Source organism: Lissotriton vulgaris, chromosome 2_1 (assembly GCF_964263255.1).
Source record: "Lissotriton vulgaris chromosome 2_1, aLisVul1.2, whole genome shotgun sequence".
Taxonomy (NCBI): domain Eukaryota; kingdom Metazoa; phylum Chordata; class Amphibia; order Caudata; family Salamandridae; genus Lissotriton; species Lissotriton vulgaris.
The window spans coordinates 813975768-813998168 of record NC_141687.1 but is presented as its reverse complement, the minus strand read 5'-3'; the positions used below and the strand labels follow the sequence as shown (position 1 = coordinate 813998168).

Sequence of the window (22401 nt, the reverse complement as noted above, 5' to 3'; positions counted from 1 at the left end):
GGAGGCTGGACAACCTGGGCCTGATACGACCCCGTGCTGGCCCTCCAGGTCAATATAGCTGCAGACGTCCGCACGTCATCACATGCGTCGCGCCTGCTTAGGAGGCCTGGGCGCTCTCTCCCCCAGTCGGTTGCCGCTAACTCACTTACCAGGCTCACCTTGTCTCACATTGATGTGCCTGGGTTTAGCAGGCCCACCAGGGCGGCTCCTCCTCTGAGCGGCGGGGGACCACGATGCAGCCGACCAGGTCAGGGATCAGCAGTCCACCCGCAGTCCGCCCGCTCGCCCTTAGTCTCTGGGCCTCTGATGTGCGGCAGTCCGCCACAGGTCCCAGACTGCCTCCGCGCTGGGCCGGTACAGTCCTGGGCACTACACGCCTGCCGTTCGCTCGGCCCCTCTGATCCCTTCACGTGGCGCAAACACCTGTCCAGGATCCGGTAAGTGTCTTGGCACAGCGGCAGAGAAGCAAGGTTCTCTGCCTCAAAGCCCGCAGCGTGGGCCGGAACTCAAGGAAGACTCAGGCCGGTTCTCGGCACCTGCGTGGGGATGGCCGCACCCTGAGAGCTCACCTGCTGGTGTGTCCACAGCCTCAGGGAGCCCACCGCCTTTTTGCACCTTCCGCACCTGTGGCACCTTTACTGCAGGTTTGATGCAGTGATGGTCAGAATAATCAGGGGATAGAGCTCGGAGCCTAATCAAAACACATCCGCCATCTTGGGTACTTGGCCATGCCCCCAACACATGCCTTTGATAATAAATATGTCAAGCCTAATGTTTTTATTTTAACTTTTCATAATAAACAGATCAGACCTATGGCAACAAATATTTTTCCCAGTGAACCAATCGGGCCTGTAGCTGTGATGAATGGTGTATCACCAAAAACCACTGAGGCCTTATGTACTGAGCTTAAGCTTTCCCACAAAGCAACCATCAGCCATACAGTCATAACATGGCATTGTATAGAACATTACATGTGGCAAAGCAAAATACTAACTCTTCTAAAAAGACCTAACAAAGATTCTGACTGTATAAATTCACTACACCCACGGTTTATCGGAGAGGGTAGCCAGTACCAAAATGCTAGTCTACTATGGTAATCTGTTGGACTCCATGTAACAAAATATCTATCTGTTGGCTTTAATATAGAGTAATAACAATGTACCCATAAATGCTTATTGACTTTAACATTCTGTGCACAATCAACATCAGAGGCGTTCTGGCTTTATTGAAACTTTTCAGAATAAACAATTGGGCATATAGTCTTAATTGTTGGATTGTCACCATCATCAACCTAAGCCCATTGTACTGAGCTTAACCTAACCTTTCTACAAGGCAATCTGGAATATAGTTACAAAAATACAAATGTATACAAAACTACAATTGTCAAAGCAAAATATTATCTTTACTAACAGAGCCTAATAATGATTATTGTAGTGCATATCTTCTTTCCCCACACTTTGTTTGGATATATCGCATATATCAAAACCCTTGCCTACTACAGTAATCTGTGAAATTTCATGTTACAAAGTACCTGCCTATGTGTTTTGGCCCATTGTAATAACAACCCATCGTTAAAAGCCTATTGTCTTTAACCCCTTTGCTGCGGTGTCAATTTCGCTGCGGTGCGGGGGGGGGGGGGGCGGTGCTCATGATGGCTCCTGGCCGTCATGAGTCGCAGGAGGCTTGTGCTCATGACGGCCGGGAGCCGTCCGAACTCCGCCCACTGATTAATTCGCCCGCACAGGCAGGGAAATAATCGTGCGTGGGCGGAGCGGCAACGTTCGGACAGCTCCTGGTTGTCATGAGCACATGACTACCGTGACTCATGACGGCCGGTAACCGTCCTGAGCACGGAACAAGTTATTGCAGCTTTGTCACAATCAGTAGGTCCAGCCCACTGGCTTTGTCATAATGTTTTATAATGTGCAGATTAAACCTATGAAATCTGACATGCTTTTCTCAATGTATTTGTATTTGTGTTTGTATTTTCGACTTGTAGAGCGCCTTATCACCCCGGGGTCTCTAAGCGCTTGACAGGCGAGTGAGTACTGGCAGGGGGAAATCAGACTAGATATTACCCCATGCCTCTTGAAAGAGCACGGTTTTTAGGTTTTGCCTCGCCAAAAAGATGCGCTCTGCGCATCTTTTTTGCGCAGCAAAAACCTAATGAGAACTGTAGTGTGGCTTTGGGTCGGCCCTCGTCATTCATTGGCTGGCTCCATAAATGGAGCCTAGCCATTGGATGAGGGGCCTGTCCGTCAATGCCGGACCAGACACGGGGGCGTTCCCGACATTCTTTGGCTTTTGCCGACGTCACGCGACGCCGGGAACGCCCCCGATTCTGTTCCGGCATTGCCGGCACCTCCCTTGCTCCCCCTCCCGCTTGTTTCCTGGTGCCCGCCTTCGTGCTCCGGCCGGCCGTCGTCGGCGTCTCTCCTCCCCCTTTCCCGCCCCCTCCCGCTTGTTTTGGTGCCCGTCTTCTGCTCCGGCCGGCCGTCGTCAGCTCTCTCCTCCCCCTTTCCCGCCCCCTCCCGCTTCTCTCTGATGCCCGCCTTCCGGTGAGACACTGTGATGAATGCCACTGAAAGCCCTGGATGGACTGGGCTGGGTCCGGGTCAGTCTGCTCGGTAGTGGGCTGACTAGTGACTGTCAATGACCTCCTGCAGCGCGAAGTGCTGTTCGAAACTCGGAAGCCACCGCCTCTTAACACTAGTGAGTACGAGGAAAGCACGGGCGGCCATGCGTTGCTTTGTTAATATTGCATACAGATCTGAAATCACCGTTTGAGGAGTGGAGCCGGGGAGGGGGCGGAGCTTCGTGGCGAGAGCTCCGTAACAGACACTTGCCCTCAACCAAGCCCTCCGCCCCCTTACCACTCACACAAACAAAACGGAAGTTGTCGGAACCAAGAAGAAAAGCGAAAGGAGGTAGGGAGGGGAAAAGAAGCTGCCAGGGCTGCCATGAATATTAAAGTAAAGCTGGGTCATAAGCTTCCAGCCATGGGAGTCTGTGACTTGTAAACGGCTGATAACCCATGACCCCATGACCTCTCATGGGAACGTTCACAGAGCAGCAGAACAACAGACATCCTTAGTATCGGCACAAAGCCATCGCTGGCACAGTGATTCAAGCAAGTGTATTTTGAGGGAAGGGCTGTGATAATAGCAAATATGCATTAGGCGGAGTGACCCTTGGCTTGGCTGCGGTCTTACCAGGCGCACTTACCTCCATATCCGGCTCCACTCACGGACCCTCGACATGCCGAAACGGTGAACTAGCAGGAAGTGAAACTTATCGCACTAAGCAGCAATGCCCCTCCCCCGCAGCGCCCGCGAGCAAACAAGACAAGCATTTAGTGCAATAGGTCCTGCATTTGCGAGAGGTTAAGCTATTAGCATTGTAAATTACAATGTCTTTTATTTAGATTTAAAAAAACAAAACAAAGGCATTGTCATTTACAATGCCAAGAGCTCAGACCCAGCAAATGCGAGACCTACTGCATTGCAAATGCTTGTTTATTCTGAAAGCATGACCAGTGTACCGCACAGATGAGCCGCACAGGGTATAATGTGTCTATGATTGCTGAACGTGACTGACAGATGGGCGTGGGCTGCAAAATGTTGTTGAACCTACCTTACGATTATGCCTCCACGTTGAACCTTCTTGGCATCTGTGAACCTAAAATCTCAAATTCGTCCCTTTCTAAGTGTTGGAAAATAACTGCACACATTAGCAGCACATTACCAGCACTCAGTTTATCGACCTCAGAAGATTGAACAGCCGTGTCGGCCCAGTCCGGATATGAAATAACGACCTGTGCAAACAAAAAATGTTAGCAGCGACTATTTTGGTTACTTGAGTCTTCCAGACAGCTCAGTTATTTCGTGGAGAGCACAGACGGGGCTGCTCTGCCACATTCAATAAACAGAAGCGCCACTGGCAATTGATGATCACTGTGACACTCCCCCATATTGAGCGCTGAAAAGTCCAGGTCAAGAAAAGATGCCTTAGTACTTGATTAACTGTGTAGTCAGAAACCTTCGAATAGCACGGCTATTTGCAAATGAAGGGTTGGCCTCTAAATGATGGATTTATGACTAGCTGAGGACTGCCGGTCAATCAAAATCGACTGACTCAAAAAACATAGTGCTTACCGACTTATCAAGGACACTGTGTAACGCCGCAAGTAAAAGTGAAACAAAAACAAGCATTGGAAATGCAATAGGTCTCGCATCAGGAAAGTTTGAGCTATTGATCTTATAAATGGCATTTTTATTTATTTATGTGTTTGTTAAAAAAGCTAAATTAATAGCTTTGTCATTTACAATGCCAATAGTTATAACTTTCGCAAATGTGACACCTATAGCATTTGTAATGCAACATGTTTTTTATTTACGTGATTTAGATGTATTGATATTACAAATAACAATGGCTTTTATTTTTTTTGTTAAATTAATTGTTAAATAATGTATTTAATTTGTAATGGCAATAGCTTAAACTTTTGTAAATAACTTTTGTGAAGATTATATTCAGAGTTTTATATTGTGACGAAAATCCAAGAACAGAAGTGAAATATTAACATCTTTTTGTGATTTGTAATAAAGCGTGAACGCTTGAAAACAGCTTGAAACATTGAAAGAACATATTTGAACCAGCCTTTGACAATAAATTATGACGTAATGCAGCTAACACAAATGTAACGTGTGAAACTGCAGACTGTTATGTTCAGCCAGAGTGGAGCTTCAGAGTGGAGCTTCAGAGTGCAGAGTGGAGCTTCAGAGTGGAGCTTCAGAGTGGAGCTTCAGAGTGGAGCTTCAGAGTGGAGCTTCAGAGTGGAGCTTCAGAGTGGAGCTTCAGAGTGGAGCTTCAGAGTGGAGCTTCAGAGTGGAGCTTCAGAGTGGAGCTTCAGAGTGGAGCTTCAGAGTGGAGCTTCAGAGTGGAGCTTCAGAGTGGAGCTTCAGAGTGGAGCTTCAGAGTGGAGCTTCAGAGTGGAGCTTCAGAGTGGAGCTTCAGAGTGGAGCTTCAGAGTGGAGCTTCAGAGTGGAGCTTCAGAGTGCAGAGTGGAGCTTCAGAGTGCAGAGTGGAGCTTCAGAGTGCAGAGTGGAGCTGCAGAGTGGAGCTGCAGAGTGGAGCTTCAGAGTGGAGCTTCAGAGTGGAGCTTCAGAGTGGAGCTTCAGAGTGGAGCTTCAGAGTGGAGCTTCAGAGTGGAGCTTCAGAGTGGAGCTTCAGAGTGCAGATTCAGAGTGGAGCATCAGAGTGGAGCATCAGAGTGGAGCATCAGAGTGGAGCATCAGAGTGGAGCATCAGAGTGGAGCATCAGAGTGGAGCATCAGAGTGGAGCATCATAGTGGAGCATCAGAGTGGAGCATCAGAGTGGAGCATCAGAGTGGAGCTTCAGAGTGGAGCTTCAGAGTGGAGCTTCAGAGTGGAGCTTCAGAGTGGAGCTTCAGAGTGGAGCTTCAGAGTGTCAAGAGCAATGCCAATAGCTCTAACTTTAACAAAGGCAAAACCATTGCATTGTAAATGCTTGTTAGTTTTTTCCTGAAAGGCAGGAGTCTGGTTTCCTTGCGCAGATTTTCAGGCAGTTCGTTCCAGGCTTTGGGCATTGTGTGGGAGAATGTCCGACCACCAATAGTGGATCGTTTGATCCTAGGGCAGATCAATAGGGCGGCGTTAGCTGAGCGTAGGTTCCTGTTAGGGGCATATGGGACAAGTCGTTTTTTAATGTATTTCGGGGCTTGCCCATATAAGGCTTTCTGCGTGACGCATAGGCCCTTGAACTTAGCTCGTTGATTCACTGGCAACCAGTGTAGCTCCCGGGGGAGGGGGGTGGCCGGTGTCCTTCTCGGTTTATTGTAAATGAGTCTGGCCGCGTCATTCATGACGATCTGCAGTCTCCTGGAGAGTTTTTTCGTGATGCCGAAGTACATGGCATTACCATAATCCAGTCGGGCTAGAATTAAGGCTGACACTGCTCTTCTGAGAGTATCTGCCTTTAGAATAGGAGCTAGCTTGCGCAGTTGTCTCAGGAGGCCTACACAGGTGCCCACCACCGTCGAGACCTGGGCTGACATCGTAAGATTTGTGTCTATGATTATGCCCAGGCTTTTCACTGCTGTTGCCCGTATTGGGGGGGTACCCAACTCCGAAGGCCGAAGGAGGTCGCACCAGGGGCTGGATGAAGTGGTGATAGGAAGGACCTCCGTCTTATCCGGGTTGATCTTTAAAAAGTTTGCCGTCATCCAGTTGACGGTAAATTTTAAAATATTCTTCAATTTTTGATCAGCCAAAGGGGAATCGCCTATCTGGATGATAATCTGGGTGTCATCAGCATAATTATATATATTACAGTCCATCTGATTCAGAGATGCAATGAGGGGCTGCAGATAGGCATTAAACATCAAGGGGGACAATGCGGAGCCCTGCGGGACACTGCATGTGATTTTAGCAGCCTCTGACACCATGTCATCCAGTTGTACTCTCTGGACCCGTCCGCCTAGGAACGAGGTCAGCCAGGCGTGGGCCGTGCCCTTGATGTCAAACTCCCCCAACCGCGACAGAAGAAGGTCATGATTGACCGTATCAAATGCCGCGGTGAGGTCGAGAAGCACCAGGGCACAGGGATCTTTATTATCTGTTTTAAGACGTAGGTCATCTAGCACTGATAACATGACTAGTTCCGTGCTGTTGTGAGCTCTAAACCCAGCTTGGTTGGGTTCTAGTAGTGCGTTGCTCTCGAGGTGGTGCGAGTGGTGCGAGAGGGCGGACAGCACATGATGTACCAGTATTTTTGCTAAAAAAGGCAGTTGAGATATGGGCCTGTAATTCTTTAGAAACTTGGTGTCGGCACCGGCCTTTTTTAGCAGGGGGATCAGTCTCGCCTCTTTCAGAATAGAGGGGACTAGTCCCGAGGTTAGGGAGCTATTTAGGAGCGATAAAATATCCTCCTCCAGAACTGGCCAAGCTTGTTTGAATATCCGCGGGGGGCACGGGTCCGCCGGAGAACCTGATTTAACTTGGTTCATCACTTTTGTCAGGGAGTCCTTGGTAAGTAGGGGTAGGGAGGTTAAAGGCTCAGTGATTGTGGGAGGTGGAGTTAGCGGAGTTGTCGGGCAGTCGAGACTAGGGGTGCTTTTGATTTCTGTCAAAAGGTCGGATATCTTAGAGGTAAAGAAGGATTGGAATTTATGACAGTCCTCTTGCGTAAAAGAAGGCGGTTGGTCCTTCTTTTTCCTCAGTTCAGTGAGTACTTGGAAAACTTCCTTCTGGGGGTTAGATGCTGTGGCAATTCTGTTCTCGTAGAACTCACTTTTTCTGGTTCTGATGGCTTGTTTATACAAGGCGAGCTTTTCCTTATAACGAGTCTGGCAGTTGAGATCATACCCCTTTCGCCAGGCTCTTTCGCACTGTCGCAGGGACCGTTTTAGGAGTCTCAGATCGTCATTGAACCATGGGGCGCCTTTACCTTTTTCCCTAATTTTTATCTTACGTGCTGGGGCTACCACCTCAACTGCAGATACTAATTTTTGCGATAGCTTTTGACTAGCCTTCTCTAGGTCATCTTCCGGTAGCCTGTTTAAGTGGGAAGCTTGCTGTAGAGTTGATAGCAAAGTATCCGGGTTAATGGCGTTCCATCTTCTCACTACCCGCCATTTGTCGGATGAGGTGCTTTCTTGTTTCGGGAAAGCTAAGCTACCTTGTAAAAGATAGTGGTCTGACCAAATGCAGGGCAATGAAGTGACTGGGCACAGGGCAGGAACAGAGGTCCAAATCAGGTCCAGTGTATGGCCCTTTATGTGAGTTGGGCCTGTCACAATCTGGGTTAGTTCTAGTGTGGTCATTGTGTCTTCAAGCTGTTTGGACGTAATGTCTCTAATGGGCTCCTCCCAGTGGAGGTTAAAGTCGCCCATTACCACAAGACCCTCATATCTCGTACGGAGGTCGTAGACCAAAGCCAAGAAAGGTTCTAGAAATGTTGGGGGGGTTTTAGGTGGGCGATATACGATGATTATCGTGAGGCAATTGGTGGGAGAGCAGAACTTAAAGCCTAGGATGTCTGCTCCCTCAATGCATTCAGCACAGATAGTTTCTGCTTTAAAGGCATTTTTATATAGCAGCGCTACTCCCCCCCCCCCCTTTTCTGCCATCTTTTCTGTTATGAGAGATAGCACCAAAATTGGGTGGGAGGGCGGCCACTAGGTCGGGTGCGGAAGAGTCATCCAACCATGTCTCCGTGACTCCTAGAATGTCTATGTTCCCCTCCTGGAGCAGGGAGAATACCTCTAAATGGTGTTTTTGGAGCGAACGAGTGTTCAGCAAGCTGACGCTCAATGATGTTACCATTGCTCTACTTCTTCTCTGGTTAGGTTTTTTCTTGGCTGGTTCAGCTACGGGTTTCAGTAGATTCTCCTGCCTCAGAATCTGTTGTGTATGTTGGCTAATGGAGTAGGTACCGCTGTTAAGCGCAATTAGGTTTTCCTTGGAATAATACGGCGCTGAGCCAAGGGTCCTGGCCCCTGGTCCCGGCCGGTCGCGGACGGGCGCAGACGGGCTTGCCTTTGACGCGCCTTCGGCGCCCCGCCGGCACCCCCGCTGCGCCCGTCCGCTGCGCTGCCTGTATGAGGGTTCCATTTTATGCCCACGAGGGCGGGAGGGTGGGCGTGGCTAAGCGCTTGCTTCTCAGCCCCCAAGCCTTCTCCTCACCTAATATGGCCGCCGCTAGAAGTCCTACCTCGAGGTCAGTGGCCAGGGAGCAGGGATAGCTAAAGATAGGAAAGTTTGTAGATTTAGAGGAGCAGGACCCGGCTTTTCGCCTCAGTACACTGCAGAACAGAGCGTTTAGGTGGAAGGTAGGTGCAGTGCAAAGTAGCAAATATCACAGTGCAAAACACGCAATTTTTAAAATAAGCAGCAAGTATTTTTAAAAGAAGTTAAAATAAACAAACGCTTTCGCGCACAAATCGTAGCACTCACTCACTCTCAATCAGTGAGGGGAATGCAGGAATCGGTTCTTTTATGCCCACGAGGGCAGGAGGGTGGGCGTGGCTAAGCGCTTGCTTCTCAGCCCCCAAGCCTTCTCCTCACCTAATATGGCCGCCGCTAGAAGTCCTACCTCGAGGTCAGTGACCAGGGAGCAGGGATAGCTAAAGATAGGAAAGTTTGTAGATTTAGAGGAGCAGGACCCGGCTTTCGCCTCAGGACACTGCAGAACAGAGCGTTTAGGTGGAAGGTAGGTGCAGTGCAAAGTAGCAAATATCACAGTGCAAAACACGCAATTTTTAAAATAAGCAGCAAGTATTTTTAAAAGAAGTTAAAATAAACAAACGCTTTCGCGCACAAATCGTAGCACTCACTCACTCACTCTCAATCCGTGAGGGGAATGCAGGAATCGGTTCTTTTATGCCCACAAGGGCGGGAGGGTGGGCGTGGCTAAGCGCTTGCTTCTCAGCCCCCAAGCCTTCTCCTCACCTAATATGGCCGCCGCTAGAAGTCCTACCTCGAGGTCAGTGACCAGGGAGCAGGGATAGCTAAAGATAGGAAAGTTTGTAGATTTAGAGGAGCAGGACCCGGCTTTCGCCTCAGGACACTGCAGAACAGAGCGTTTAGGTGGAAGGTAGGTGCAGTGCAAAGTAGCAAATATCACAGTGCAAAACACGCAATTTTTAAAATAAGCAGCAAGTATTTTTAAAAGAAGTTAAAATAAACAAACGCTTTCGCGCACAAATCGTAGCACTCACTCACTCTCAATCAGTGAGGGGAATGCAGGAATCGGTTCTTTTATGCCCACAAGGGCGGGAGGGTGGGCGTGGCTAAGCGCTTGCTTCTCAGCCCCCAAGCCTTCTCCTCACCTAATATGGCCGCCGCTAGAAGTCCTACCTCGAGGTCAGTGACCAGGGAGCAGGGATAGCTAAAGATAGGAAAGTTTGTAGATTTAGAGGAGCAGGACCCGGCTTTTCGCCTCAGGACACTGCAGAACAGTGAACTGATTAAACCTTTACCCTTTTATTTTGGTTTTATACTTTACCCAACACCTGCCAATTCAAGTGCAGCTATAGTGGCAATCATCATGTTTATAGTTTAAAATTAAAATATGTAGAAAAATGCAGCTTGCTTAATAGGGCCTAACAAGAATCAATACAATGACCCCCTCCCAGCCCCAGAGTTTCTCAGTGTCACCAACGTCAAAACCCTTACCTACTACGGTAATCTGTGAGATTTATCTGTAGGCTTTAGTATACAATAACAGCAATCCACAAATAAATGCCTATCAACTTTAACATATTCTAAAAAGTATTTCAGGCCTATACCTTTATCATAACATTTCATAATAAACAGATTAGACCAATAGTCATTCTTTGTCTAATTAGTTTCCTCCAAAATTACAAACAGATATGTTGGCTGTTAACTTTTTACTAATGACTTGCTGTTAGTTGACTTAAAGCTGATTTGTCTCCAGTAGAAAATTCTTTGTTGATGTTTAGATCAATTGGAAATTTAAGATTACCAGTATGACCTTTACCATATCGCTGACTTGGACTTGCATTGGCAAAGGACAAAATTAAAAGTGTTGAGCTTGTTGTGTGGCCTGTCAAAGTTTATTCACCTTTATTGTACATACTCTGCGCAGTCTCCTATTACTGCACGGAACGGAAAGATGGTTCTGCTTGTTTCATATGACGCAGCACATTTAGCTCTTGAAGGTAAAGCCTGTTTTTCAGCTCGACAGGGTATATACAAGGCTCTGGGGCTTCTACTAGATTCAATTAAACAAAATAAATTTGGTCTAAGTGCCAGTCAATGGCTGGCAGCTTGATGCCAGATAAAGCTTCTAAATAAAGTTAATGTATCTTAACAATGTACATTATCCGCTGTCTGTCTGAGTTTAATAGCTTCTTATTAAAATATGTTTTTCCTTGGCAAGAGAGTTCACAGTTTCAGATATATTATGTTTTTAGCTGCTGGCTAATGCTGTATGTAAGTTAATCTGGAACTGCTTGTTGAATAAGTTGTTTTTAGTTAAAGGAGAGTCTCTTTGTACTTTTGGTTTGAAGGAATTAGTAATTAACTAATGGACTTTACAGTTAGGACTCCTTCTGAGAGGCAAGAATGGCATAATTTCTCTCAATGTTTGGATGCTCAGCAACCTTGAGACATTTGCACATGGGGAAAACTTTCAGCAAGGGAATAAAGAATTGCCGAAATAAATGCATGGACATTGTTACCTTGTTACCATACGAGTCATAGATCGGTGTCACAGTTCATATGAGTGACTCATTTGGGAGAGAAGATATGGAAAAGATACCCTTACATTTTTTTCCGTCTTAACTTTGCAGTGTCAGTGGTGCGACTGTCATTAGGTCTGTAATCTGTGTGTGTTCGAGGCATGAGGGCTGCTGAATTCATATCTGTGCATAGATCGCCGCCTAGTGTTGGGTCCGGATGATTGCACATTGTTGTCCTGGAAGAGTCTTCGAAGTATCACTACAGTGCGCATGGGCATCCTCTCCATCCCCAGATTGTTTTTTTCCGCCATTGGGTTCGGATGTCTAATCTCAACTCCAGTTAAATAACTTGTACTCTTTCTATTCCTAAGGCCAAAAGGCCTTCATAGCGTCGGTATTGTATCGTTCGGTGCCTGGCCCTTTCGGTTCTTCGATCAGCGTCGAAAGAAGATTCTCTCGACAACACAGGCCCAGACTACATCGACGATGGAACGGCCCCGTTTAAGCGGTGCCCCGTTTGTAATTCAAAATATTCGAACTTAGATGTGCACCCAGTGTGCAATACCTGTTTGTCCCCCGACCACGACGAGTCCAAATGTTTCGCCTGCTCAAGGTTCCGCTCAAAGAAGACTATTAAACTTCGACGCGCGGCGAGGCAGTCGGCCCAGCAGTCGGCTCCAGCACCTGCAAACATCTTCGATGCCGGGGACGAGGAACTCTTCCAGGATGAGGAAGAGGCGGAACAAGACGTTCCCGAAGAAATGTCGGAACCGGCATCGGAGCAGGACTCCAATTTCGAGGTGGACGAGCCAGATGAGGAGTTCGTCCACGACCAAGACGTCGTCGAGGTAGGGGACAATGCTCAGGCCCTTGCGGCCGTTGATGACGACTCCGGTGGAGAACCGAGTCCGCCCGCAGTTCCGGGGCCTATCATTAACATTCAGCCCTCTCCGGCTCCGGTCGAGGCATCGCCGAAAGGCCTTAGCCAAGATCCATCCTCTCGGTCTACAGCCCCGCGACATAGCCAGGCTAAGACCCTTTCAAAGGAGCCATTGTTCGATTCAGCGAAATCGAAACTGAAACAGATGGAGCCGAAATCGAAACCGAAACTACTCAAGATGGTGGTCGGTTCGACGTCGACGACCACCTCGAAGGTTGTCGACGATCCTTCGACGCCGAAGATACCTGTCGGCGCCAAGACTGGGACTTCGAAGCAGGGCTCGGCCACCAAGAACGTCGCCTCGAAGGCCTCGGCGTCGGTGCCCGCGTCGATGACCAAACATGGCGAGAAGGGCAAAGGACTTCCGTTGGGAAAAGGTCTCCAGCCACCCCTCTCAGGACTCAAGACTGGGCTGGCGAAAAGGGTCGAAGCCACGGCCAAGGACGCCCCGACATTGTCGTCGACGTCCAAGGAAGGAGGCGCACCGCGCCGGGAGCTTGATTCGACGCGGTCAAGCGAGCGGCCTACACAGGCGTCGAAGAAACCCGAAACAAGCGCTTCAGGTTCGAAGCATGTGGAATCGACGCCACTTAAGTTTGGCCTTCCGCCCACGGCCCGTCCAAAGCATCTCGAGGTTTCCAAGATGGCGAAAGTGTCCTCACATGCACAGGTCGTCTATCATGAGCCTTCTTACGACAACCAGGCAAAACTGTTTATTGACTCAGTCCACAAGCGGAAGCTCGTGCCTGAACATCCCTTGGAAGGTTACAGGATTCCCCTCAAAAAGATGGTCTCCACCACCTCTCCGGTTCTTGTTGAACCTCTTCAGGACTACTCGCACCATACTGTTCATTCTCCAACACAGAGTGAGGAGGACTTGAATGCGGACTATGGCCAAATGGCCTTCTCTTACAATACTGACACTGATCAGGATGTCTCAAATCAATGGTCAGGAGCAGGAGATCAAGGCGATGACCCTGATGACCCCCATACCGCTCCAGACTCTCAGTTCTACATTGTGAAACCATCTCCAACTGAGGACACTACAGCATTCAATGCATTAATAGAGCGAGCAGCCCTCAACCATGACGTCGAAATGCATGCTGAGCCAGTGGATGAAGATTTCTTATTTGATACCTTCTCCACATCTGAACGCTCCACCAAGACTCTGCCCATGCTTAAGGGGGTCCTCAAGCATGCCACAGCCATTTTCAAGGAGCCAACCAAAGCCAGGGTTATCAATCCCCGGATCGACAAGAAATACAGGCCTGCCCCAGTGGACCCCACCTATATCAAAGGCCAGCTCCCCCTGGACTCCCTCGTGGTGGCTAATGCACGCAAAAGGGCTAATTCTCAATCAACTGGTGACGCTCCCCCTCCGGACAAAGAGTCCAAAATCTTTGAAGCGTCTGAGAAGCGTGTGGCAGCGCAAGCCGCTAACATTTGGAGAATAGCCAATACACAGGCCCTGTTGGCTAGGTACGACAGGGCGCACTACGACACCCTAGAACAATTAATGCAGCACATGCCTGATATGTACAGAGAGGCAGCGGAAATGGTTATATAAGAGGGTAAGCTGGTCTCCAATGCATCAATCAAATGCGCACTGGATGCAGCAGACACTGCAGCGAGGGCAGTCAATACTAGTGTGATGCTGCGACGCCATGCATGGCTGCGCATCTCAGGGTTTAAATCCGAGATCCAAACTACTCTTCTCAATCAGCCGGTTAATCCGGACTTCCTGTTTGGACCCGAAGTTGACACAACACTTGAGAAAATGAAAAAAGACACTGAGACAGCGAAATCCATGGGGGCTCTCCAGTCACAGCAGTTTCGGGGCGGTTCCTTTCGTCGCTCCGGTAAAGGGGAGCAACAAGAGGACAGGCTCTACAGCATTCCCAGTACGCCAAGGGCAACACGCAATCTGCCTACACTAAAAACACCAGAGGTGGATACCGTGGGAACAACGCCAAAGCGAGAGGCCGCGGCAATAACAACGCCAGGTCCTCCCTCCCAACAAACAGTGACTTCTTGTCACTGCCCCCGACCATCTAACACCTGTCGGGTGGAGACTCCAGCAGTTCCTGCCACTCTGGGAAAACATCACAACAGACAGGTGGGTGAGACAACTTATCCGTTACCGCTATTGTCTAGAACTAACCTCCACCCCCCCCCCGAACATACCCCCAAGAAACCGTCCTATGTCCGCAGAGCACTCGCTCTTATTGCAGCAAGAAGTACTCTCCATGCTGCAAAAAGGAGCCATAGAACTCGTGCCTGCCGAGGAAAGGGGTGCAGGGGTGTACTCCCTGTACTTCTTGATTCCAAAAAAGGACGGGTCCCTGCGGCCCATTCTAGACCTCAGACCCCTCAACCAATACATCCTTTCGGAGCACTTTCACATGCTAACCTTACAACAAGTCCTGCCGCTGCTCCGTCAGGGCGACTTCCTAGCCACCCTGGACCTCAAGGATGCGTATTTCCACATTCCCATTCACCCAAGTCACAAAAAATATCTCAGGTTCACAATCAACAGTCAGCATTACCAATTCAAGGTTCTGCCGTTCGAGGTCACTACTGCTCCCAGAGTTTTCACCAAGTGCTTAGCGACTGTGGCAGCGCACCTTCGCAGGGAAGGTGTTCACGTGTATCCCTACCTGGACGACTGGCTCGTGCAGGCCAAATCTGCCATGTAGTGCGGCCGCGACATGTCGCGGACCATTCACCTCCTTCACAGTCTGGGGTTCTCTCTCAACTACGCAAAGTCTCACCTGCAGCCAGCCCATGTGCAACAGTGCCTGGGGCAACACTAAACACCCAGTCGGCCACGGCGCAGTCGAACCCAGCCAGGGTCAACAGCATGCAAACGCTCATCCGGAGGTTCCAACCTCAGCGATCCCTCCCAGCGCAGGTTTTCATGCAACTGATCGGCATGATGGCATCCTGCATATTCATTGTCCCGCACGCGAGGCTGCACATGCGACCCCTTCAAGAATGCTTAGCCCGTCAGTGGAACCAGGCTCATGGCCATCTAAAAGACCTAGTGTTGGTGACCGGTCGTGCTTACAACTCTCGGCATTGGTGGAACCCACAAAACCTTTGCAGGGGACGACCGTTCCAAGAGCCTGTCCCACAGATAGTGCTAACGACGGACGCATCTCTCCAGGGTTGGGGAGCGCATGTCCTCCACTACACAGTGCAGGGACTATGGACAGCACAACAGCAAAGGATGCATATCAATGTGTTGGAACTGATGGTGATCTTCATGGCACTGAAGACATTCAAGTTGCACCTGTGCAACAAGGTCGTGTTAGTCCGGACGGACAACATGACTGCCATGTATTACATCCAGAAGCAGGGAGGCACGCACTCCCCACAGCTGTCTCACCTAGCCCAGAGCATGTGGAAGTGGGCCATTCAGAGGAACATCTTCCTCATGGCGGAGCATCTCCCGGGTGTCGACAACCAAATGGCGGACCTGCTCAGCAGGCACAGTCATCAGATGCACGAGTAGGAGATCCACCCGTCGGTTCTCCATCCGTACTTCCAACAGTGGGGTCATCCAAACATCGACCTCTTCGCCACAAGCGAGAACGCAAAATGCCCAAACTTCGCCGCCAGGTTCCCACACCCTCAGGGCAATGCGATCTGGATGAACTGGTCAGGCAGATTTGCGTACGCTTTTCCGCAAGCCCCCCTCATACCTCTGGTGGCGCGCAAACTGCAACATTACTCCATGACACTCATCCTAGTTGCTCCAACGTGGGCACGGCAAGCTTGGTACACCACGTTCCTGGAACTTTCAGTGGTGCCTCACCAACGGCTGCGCCTCACTCCCAGCCTCCTCACTCAGAGCCATGGCGACATTCAGCACCGAGATCCCCAACAGTTGAACCTTGCGATTTGGCTCCTGAGGTCATAGAGTTTGGATACCTGAACTTGCCTCCTGAGTGCATGAACATCATCAAGGAGGCAAGACGACCGACTACCAGGACCTGCTATGCAGCCAAATGGAAGCGGTTTGTTATTTACTGCTCCAACAATAACATTAATCCGTTGGACGCAACTACGTAAAACATCATATGTTACTTATTGCATCTGTACCAATGCAACCTGGCATACAGTTCCATCAGGATCCATCTGGCGGCCATAGCCGCTTACCTTCAAAACAGGCAGCACCTTTCCGTTTTCAGGGTACCTGCCATTAAAGCCTTTTTAAAAGGACTTAAGAGAGTAATCCCTCCCAGACACCCCCCTTCACCAGTCTGGAACTTAAATATCGTTCTCACCAGACTCATGGGGCCGCCCTTTGAGCCACTCCATTCCTGTGAAATACAGTTCCTCACCTGGAAGGTGGCCTTCCTAATAGCTATTACATCGCTGCGGAGGGTCAGTGAACTGCAAGCCCTCACAATTCAGGAACCCTACCTGCAAATCCATGCAAATAGAGTGGTGCTTCGCACCAACCCTAAATTCATGCCAAAGGTGCTTTCGCAGTTCCACCTTAACCAAAATATAGAACTGCCAGTTTTCTTTCCTAACCCAGATTCAGTGGCAGACAGAGCACTGAACACCTTGGATGTCAAAAGAGCTCTCCTGTATTACATCGACAGGACAAAAGACTTTCAAAAGACTAAACAGCTGTTCGTTGCATTCTCTCCACAACATAAAGGCAACCCTATCTCCAAGTCTGGTATAGCCAGGTGGATTGTTAAATGTATCTAGATCTGTTATCAGAAAGCTAAGCACACATTAACAGTTCCCCCTAGAGCGCATTCCACACGCAAGTTGGGGGCCTCCATGGCTTTCCTGGGTAATATTCCTCTAGAGGACATATGTAGAGCAGCCACATGGACCACCATACATACATTTACCAAACAATACTGCGTAGATGTACACTCCAAGCAGCAAGCTGCTGTAGGACAGGCTGTTCTCAGAACTCTCTTTCAGACTGCTGCAGCTGGCACGGGCACCCGCGGGTAAAGAGGAAACTGCTATTTATTCTATGCACAGATATGAATTCAGCAGCCCTCATGCCTCGAACGGAATATGCTACTTACCAGTATGCATCTGTTCTTGGCATGAAGGGCTGCTGACATTCATATCGCCCGCCCTCCTCCCCGGTGCCTGTCGCAGCTGCAGCTCTCAGAATCATTTTCAGGCATGGTCATCACTTTCAGTATTACACTCCATCTCTGCCACAATGGCGAAAAACAATCTGGGGATGGAGAGGATGCCCATGCGCACTGTAGTCCAGGGGAGGAGCCACCTATCTCGTGATACTTCGAAGACTCTTCCAGGACAACAATGTGCAATCATCCGGACCCAACACTAGGCGGCGATCTATGCACAGATATGAATGTCAGCAGCCCTTCATGCCAAGAACAGATGCATACTGGTAAGTAGCATATTCCTTCCAGGGACCACAATAAATCGGCCTGGTATTCAAAAAGACAATTTGCCTCCAAAGGGATTGAATGTAGGTGCATTATACAGAGCTGCTGCACTAGGACTCTAGGGATACCCCCTTCAAGTGTGGAGGCTGAGGATGTCAAGGGTGGTCTCCAAAGAATTGGGGGTTGGGGGGACTTTCTGGTACTGTGAAATTACATGGGGAGCTGAGTCCTATTTGTGTGCCCTTTGGACACATATCTACAATCGCCACAATAAAACCCATACCCAGGACAAAGACAATACCAGAGTTAGCTAGAACTGACTCTCCGGTCCAGAAAAACATTAATGGCATCTAGATGACACATCCTAATCGCACACTGAAGAATTTCCCTCTGTGTTCAAACTCGAAAAGGAGCCACGAAGGCCCTGAGAGCACCATGACTTGCTCGACATGTCCTTTTCGTAATCAGTGAGACTACGAGTTGGGGAGTGTGCTCCGTATGTGAATCTACAGCACCACAGACTGCAAAACTATTTTTAGAGGTAAGTAATGTTTTCCTGATTCTGTGTGGTATTACCGAAGTGTAAGCTTTCAGGAAATGGTACATTGTACTATGGGTCTAACTCTGTACCAAATGGGGGCATACATTGCGAAATTGCCCATGATGTAGTGCGTAGTAGTTTAGTCAGATTCATGACTGGAGGCCACCAAATGGCGGTTACATGCAAAAATATGAGGTGCACAAACTAGTGTCTTGTTCTATTTGGCCTGCCAATTTTCACCAGGTATACCTGGCAAAAAGCAGGAAGTTAAGCACCCTCATTTGACTTTAAATCCCATGTTAGGTGCAAATTGGGATTCACTCCTGAAATTAAATTATCCTGCTAATTGTAATCAAAACTTAATGGGATGTGAAAGGCTGCCTTATCTAGTGCTTGTGGACTACACTCACTTTACAGATGCACCAATCCGCTGTGGTGCAGGTGGTGGGAGGGAGGAGAGGTTTGGGAGGCGTTTTTACAAATATCAAATGTGTCCAAATGCTTATAATCTGCCTTAAATACTGAGGGAACAAATCTCTCTTAAATTAAAGTAGTGGCCATCTCAGTTCCTCATGGAAGTTTTGAATGTTGGATGTTTGCAGTTATACTGCAGTTAATCAGAATGTACTGTGCACATTATTGATTAAATAACTGAACTTACTTTTCCTGGCATGTATTTTATTCAGGAACAGGAACATCTAAAAAAAATGCAAAACGAATTGCTGCAGGAAAATTACTTGAACAACTTAGGAATGTCCCTGAAGATGGCATCCATCTTCCCCATGTAAGTAGTTCAATCTCCTTTACAGCACGTCAGAGCTCACACTGCATATGCCAGAAGAAATACTGAAAGATGTGGGGTTCCTATAGCTTATGGGAAGTTAAAGGGACCGTTGTTAGGGGTTTTGGCATTTCACTTCTCTGGCACAGGCAGGATTCATCTTAGATGTACAATTTGAACAACAATTTCTTGCTAGTCAGGGGAGGGACTATTGAACACTTTTCTACTCTTTAAATATCTGAAAAGATTCAAACATCAGTCTGAAAATATTAAAATATCAGCATAGATCTGTTCCTTTTTTAACTTTATTTAATCTTTGTTTAAACAATGTAAAATATAAATACCTAACAACATCAACAGAGTGTAAGTACATAGTGTGACAAATTGTTTTTTTCATTGGTTTACAGTTGCATTTATACAGTGCTTTCTACTTAAGGTATTTAGTTCATGAACCGTCAGAACCTAGGTGGCCACATCAAGGGTGAATTACGGAATACATGTAAATGATACTCATCAGGGACATTGCTGCTTGTAAAGCACTACATACATTATTTTACATGTCGGCATTTTCCCTATTATAGTAACGCTTTTTAGTTTACAACAGCATGTTCCTTTGACCCAGTTAGGGAGATGTGTTAAATTAGATTCTGCCTGTCCTGCTTTCTGGTACTTATCCCATACATCAAGTTCAACCTTTTGGTTAATTGTAGTGGGACTCTCCCTTTCTAGTTTTTGGATTGAGCCCTGAGCCATCACGCAAGCGCTACTCTGAGGTTGATCTGGAGTAGTTCAGTACGGGAGAGAAGCCCCGCTAACTGCCCTGCCCATATTTTTCATTGGTTTGTGTGTACTTCGTAAATGCTGTCTTCTGATTTATTATCAGGCTTGTTAGTCCCTCCTTATTATGGCTCTGTCGTCATCTGTACCCTCCCATGGCTACTGGACCCTTTACTTCGAGTATTACACTGCAGGGTGTGTTTTTTAGACTGTGAGCATTATCTTTTTCTGTGCCTCGCTTTCAGCCGAGCCCACCCTTCAAGATTTTTCCTGTTGGGATTTTGCAGCAAACTCAGGACATGCACAGAAATTGCACGCAGTACCATAATCATTCTACCCCACAGCACGTTTACATACTCCTTCCCCCCCGTTGCTGCACATTTTTTAAGCATGCATGTCGCGAAGCGGCTCAGTTTTTTTCTTTCATTTATTATTAGACGAGGCTTGCAACGCAGCTCCAAACCTCGCTTTCAGCCACGCCCACCCTCCAGAAAGCCTCCAAGATATTTCCTGTTTGGATTTTGCTGTAAACATGAGACGTGCACAGATATTGTCTGAAAGTTAGTAGCACTACAATTTTATTATCTTTGAAAAAGCGAGTCGCTGACAAAACGCTAGCTTGGAGCATGTAAAAAAAAATTATGTTAAGGGCAAAATGTTTCCGTGTGAAGTCCATTAAATTTAAAATTAGACAAATATGCAGCGATAGCGTGATATTTTTGTTGGGGCGTGGAAAAGCAATGCCCTGTACATGTTAAAATAAATATAATGTTGCCCCAGTATTGGAACTTTCATAGATTCCCATGCTTTGTATCATTCCCCGTCGTCGGAATGGGAGCCTCGGTAAATAGAAAATACCTTAGCAGTAAGCACAAAGTGAAAAAATAGGCCTAGGCCTCATCTCATTTTGTAGCTTATCCACCTCTTTTTGTAAAAGAGACCAAATTCTTGCAGTAGCCAATCGAAGCAGCCTCACCCCATAGAACCTTCCTGAGAGAGCCTCAGAGTCTCAGATTTTCTACCGCACGTTGTGCAAGGGAGTCTCCATTGAGCTCTGCTCATTTTCTTCAATTCTTAGTATATTTTCTTCAACTTGTGTCTATTTTTTCGTCATGTCTGACAAGGAGAAGAAAGCACTTTTCAGAGCCTGTGCTACTTGCTCAAAAAAGAGGTTGTTTGTCGAGGACAAACATGAAGACTGCATATACTGCCTATATCCGGATCATAAAGCCACGGACTGCAAGATTTGCAGAACCTTCTCCACCAAGACCTTGAGGGACAGAGAGGGACGTCTCCTCACTTGGCTACAGAAGATGAAAGACCGCAAAGAACTTATGTCTTCTGGCAGTGAGGGCTCCTCGTCGATGGTGTCATCTAAAAGGTCGAAGAAGAGGGGTAGGTCTCCCCCTTCTACTTCTGACGAGCCACTTGTCAAGGCCTTGCCAGTGACCTCTGATAGGCCTGCTTCCCAAAAATCTCCTCACCACGGTGAAAAGGAGAGGCAGGGAAAGCTTGAGAAGTCTCAACCCTCAAAAAAGGCGAAGAAGGTTGCCCCTGTGACTTCACCACCCTCTGACAGGGATAGAGGGGTGAAGAAGCCTTCTACTACGACTCAGGAGGTCGTTTCCGACAAGAAACAGCGTTCGTCGACTGTGAAAACCACAGGTACGCCGACGATTTCTATTGAAAAGGACTTGTCTGTGAAATTAGCCTCGTCGACGGGCTCGTCTGCGACGGCTGCGACGACGGCACCTGCGCCGTCGACGATGTTTAAAACGCCTGATGCCTGTTTGTCGTCGACGAAAATGACTTTCTCCACGTCAACGACAATGACGACGAGAATCGCTTCGACGACGAGGACGATGTCGACGACGACCATGTCGACGACACCTGTGACCTTGCTGCTGCTGACGAGTTCGTCGACTATCCCGTCGACGCTCCAACCATCGTCAACGATGACCTTCTCGTCGACTACGCAATCCTCGACGACTAGCGCAGTTTCTTCGTCGGCGCCTCCGTCGACGACTGAAAAAATTGTTTTTTCATGCAGAAGGAGGCAAATAACACCGGAAATAACATCTCCACGGCAGGTTCAAAATTTCCTCCTAACCTACTGCTGGACGAGGATTCTGAAGAGGAGGCTTATAGCGATTTTGGCCAGGCTTATAGCCCTTCTAACGTACAAGTAAAAATTCAGTTCTGAAGAAGGGGAAATGGAACAACAACAATATGTTCCACAAGATTATTATGAACAACAGGAAATGCCAAGCATGCAAGTTCCTTTGCAGAAACCTTCGCGTCAAACTCGGCAGGAGATGGTGGCGATGTCATCCACTCTCATCTCGGATCTACAACTTATGTTGCAGGACTATCGAAGGCGATTTCCTACTCCTCAAGAGGTTCAATAGGTGCGCCCTCCTACACCTCCGCCTCAGCTATCGCAGCCTGTGGCAGGACACTCTGTGCCTTCAAGAGGGCGTGAAACCGAGCCTGTAGAGCATCCACAAGAGGTAGTGCCCGTTCAGAACGATACAGATGATGATAATGCATCATCAGATGTGGACCCTGACCAAGACCAGAATGTAGACTGGAATCAGGATGACCCTCGAGATCCAGATGTCACAGGGCCTGATAACGAAATCTCTCCTCCAGCAGATGTCGGAGGTTTTCACAACTTGATGGAACGAGCTTCCAAGAGATTTGGTCTCCCGGTTACCACAGTTCAGTCCGAATGTTTTTTGTAC

The 22401-nt window shown here is 48.2% G+C and overlaps 1 protein-coding gene across 1 annotated transcript in view; it reads left to right on the top strand.

Moving 5' to 3' along the window:
- The window catches only part of PRKRA (protein activator of interferon induced protein kinase EIF2AK2), a 217108-nt gene that overhangs the window by 131254 nt on the left and 63453 nt on the right, over positions 1-22401 (top strand). The window contains exon 6 of the mRNA XM_086956202.1: positions 18786-18883. Coding sequence (XP_086812328.1) covers positions 18786-18883 — 98 coding nt within the window. The remainder of the gene's footprint in view (positions 1-18785; positions 18884-22401) is intronic.